The following is a 3,259-nucleotide window of genomic DNA, read 5'->3' on the forward strand; positions in this document are numbered from 1 at the left end:
TTTTTTTTGGTTTTTTGAGACAGGGTTTCTCTGTATAGCCCTGGCTGTCCTGGAACTCACTTTGTAGACCAGGCTGGCCTCGAACTCAGAAATCTGTCTGCCTCTGCCTCCCGAGTGCTGGGATTAAAGGCGTGCGCCACCACGCCCAGCCCCACAGTTCTTTACCTAGTAACCCCCAGTACTTTACCTAGTAACCCCCTAGTACTTTGCCTAGTAACCCCGGTACTTTACCTAGTAACCCCCCCTAGTACTTTGCCTAGTAACCCCCAGTACTTTACCTAGTAACCCCCAGTACTTTGCCTAGTAACCCCCTAGTATGCCTAGTAACCTCCTCGTTCTCTGCTCAGTAGAGATGTTTATATAAGATGAAAATATTGTTGTGCATATAGTTTTATTTGGGGTCATTTGTCCTTGTGACTGTCTTTTGTGTTCTGTGAGAACATAGATTGCATCACCGGATGCATTGCTATGCACACCAGCTAATGCTGAATTAACAGCACTGGGGAGGTGCAACGTTGACTTAAGTTTCTCATCTGCTTTACGTTGATAGTTGGATATATTCCATGATCTGTCCCTTGTCCCTAGCCCTGGCATTTAGCTGCTTCGTTACCATTTAGACTCTTATCAGCCTGGATTGTCAACATTTAATATTAACTCATGGAAAGCTCCTTCAGGCCAGGTGTTGGGTGCACACCTCTAGTCCCAGCACTCAGGAAGCAGGGACAGATGGATCTCCGTGAGTTTGAGGAACTCACTATGAGTTCCATGGTAGCCAGGGCTACACAGAGACCCTGTCTCAGCTCCCTATATCCTCCAACCCCCAAAAAGAAAAAGACAAAAGAAAAACTGCTTCAGAGGAAACCTACCATTTAGGAATCAGATGAATTAAACCAACAGTTGTTTTAATTATAAATCTTAGACTACCTTGTCCTTAACATTGTTTTGGTTTTTCAAGACAGGGTTTCTCTGTGTAGCTCTGGTTGTTTTGGAATTCCCTCTATAGACCAGGTTGGCCTCAAAGGCAGAGGTCCGCCTGGCTTTGCCTCTGCCTCTCAAATGTGCGGATTAGCAGTCAGTGCCCTTCCCATCTGTGCCACCCTCAGCACTTGGTCTATGACTTGTTATAAAGCTTTTCTCATCATTAGGGATAGTTAGATGCAGCATATAGTTTAGCATAGAAAACTGATGTCTGAGTTTTACCTCATGTCTTCATGTTGCTAATTGAATCAAAACCTATTGACAAAGGTGCTCGGTAGTGTTAAACATACAGAGGCCATTGAATAAATATGTGCTTCAAACAGTGAGTGGGAAAAGGTAGTTTGGAATAATTAGCATAAGATACAGTTTCAGTGCTCCCTCAGGTCTGAACCACAGATGCCTCCAGTTGGTGGGGACGGTGTGGCTGCCTGACATTTGGGAAGCAGAGGCACACACATCCTAAATTTAAGTCTCTCTTGGGCTACAAAAGTATTTTCCTAAGCCGGGCATGGTGGCGCACGCCTTTAATCCCAGCGCTCGGGAGGCAGAGGCAGGCGGNTTTCTGAGTTCGAGGCCAGCCTAGTCTACAGAGTGAGTTCCAGGACAGCCAGGGCTTCACAGAGAAACCCTGCCTCAAAAAAAATTTTTTTTAAATTTAGAAATAAACAGGTTAATCTTTAGAACTAATTTGCAAAACTCCACTAAATTCTCCTGTAAATGATTTATAGCCGGGTGAGCCTTGCTGGTCTCTCCATCATCTCCAGGGCTGGGCAGGCTGTGAGTGGCTAATTCAAGAACTTGTTTCTTCTGTCCTCACAGGGACAGTGGAAGCCATGTGTCTTTTGGCAGTCAGTCCAGATGGGAATTGGCTAGCTGCATCGGGTACCAGTGCTGGAGTCCACGTATATGATCTGCATCATCTAAAGGTGAGCCTCAGATTTCATAGCAGCAGTTTGAGTCATATGGGAGGCTGCTAGTCATGTTAAGATTTGAGGCAGATTGGAGTTACCTGGAAATTTACTAGACTTTTTTTTTTTTTTTTTTTTTTTAAAGATTCATCCACCCATTATATGTAAGTACACTGTAGCTGTCTTCAGACACTCCAGAAGATAGAGTCAGATCTTGTTACGGATGGTTGTGAGCCACCATGTGGTTGCTGGGATTTGAACTCTGGACCTTTGGAAGAACAGTCGGGTGCTCTTACCCATTGAGCCATCTCACCAGCCTCTAGACTTTTTTTTTTTTTTTAAGCAAGAATTTTTCCTCCTTTACATTCCTGTTTTAGAGTTCTTTAGAGCCTCAAAGCTGTACTCACATAATATTAAAATCAGTGAGAATCATGTAATTAGGGGTTTGAGAGTGATAAATCCATTTCCTGGCTAGGGATATAGGCCATTGGTAGAGTACTTGCCTTGTGTTCCAGGTCAGTCCTCAGTACCACAGAACGGGCAAGCAAAGACAACAGAATGATTAAAAGACAGAAACACCCAGGTGTCTCTGCTTTAAGGGAGGAGGGGAAGTTCTGATACATAGATTCAGAGCTAGAGATCCTGGCAGGCTTCCTTTTATACTTGCTGCCTTGTATATTCGCTGTGACTTTAAGTAAGGTAGAACCAGAGGGGAAGCGTGCTGGGAATCCTTCTGACTACTACTAACAGGTAACAATACTACCAGCTGTGCATTGAATCATATACCACAGTTCTGTCCCTGGCACCGCCAAAGCCAATGTTTCTGTGAAGTGCCCACATGCCTTGTAGTTGAACCCAAATGTCTGTCCATAGGCAATAATTTTTAACAGGGTTTCTCTGTATACCCCTGGCTGTTCAGAACTCACTCTGCAGGCCAAGCTGGCCTCGAACTCAGAGATCCATCTGCCTGCCTCTGGCTCCCAAGTGCTGGATTAAGGCATTTGCCACCATGGCCTAGCAGTAATGTTTTTAAGACCCAGAGTAGAGCTATGTGTTCTCAGTGCAGAGGCGTATTTGAGTGATTGAGCAGTTTATTCAGATAAAGCTGCTCTTCAGTTCTCTGAAAAGGCTTTACTTTGTAAACAGTTAATAAGCAGGCTTTGTTTGTTTGAGAAAGGGTTTTACTGGCCGAGAACTCACAAGACCTGGCTGACTACAAACTCAGAGCGACAGATTAAAAATGTGTGTCACCGCCGGGCGTGGTGGCGCACACCTTTAATCCCAGCCCTCGGGAGGCAGAGGCAGGCGGATTTCTGAGTTCGAGGCCAGCCTGGTCTACAAAGTGAGTTCCAGGACAGCCAGGGCTATACAGA

The 3,259-nt window shown here is 45.1% G+C and overlaps 1 protein-coding gene across 2 annotated transcripts in view; it reads left to right on the forward strand.

Annotated features, from left to right (window-relative positions):
• Utp4 (UTP4 small subunit processome component) overlaps positions 1 to 3,259 on the forward strand; it is a 29,954-nt gene that overhangs the window by 20,470 nt on the left and 6,225 nt on the right. For both annotated transcript variants that reach the window (XM_021169609.2, XM_029480922.1), the window contains exon 13: positions 1,798 to 1,904. In XM_021169609.2, coding sequence (XP_021025268.1) covers positions 1,798 to 1,904 — 107 coding nt within the window. The remainder of the gene's footprint in view (positions 1 to 1,797; positions 1,905 to 3,259) is intronic.

Source organism: Mus caroli, chromosome 8 (assembly GCF_900094665.2).
Source record: "Mus caroli chromosome 8, CAROLI_EIJ_v1.1, whole genome shotgun sequence".
Taxonomy (NCBI): Eukaryota; Metazoa; Chordata; class Mammalia; order Rodentia; family Muridae; genus Mus; species Mus caroli.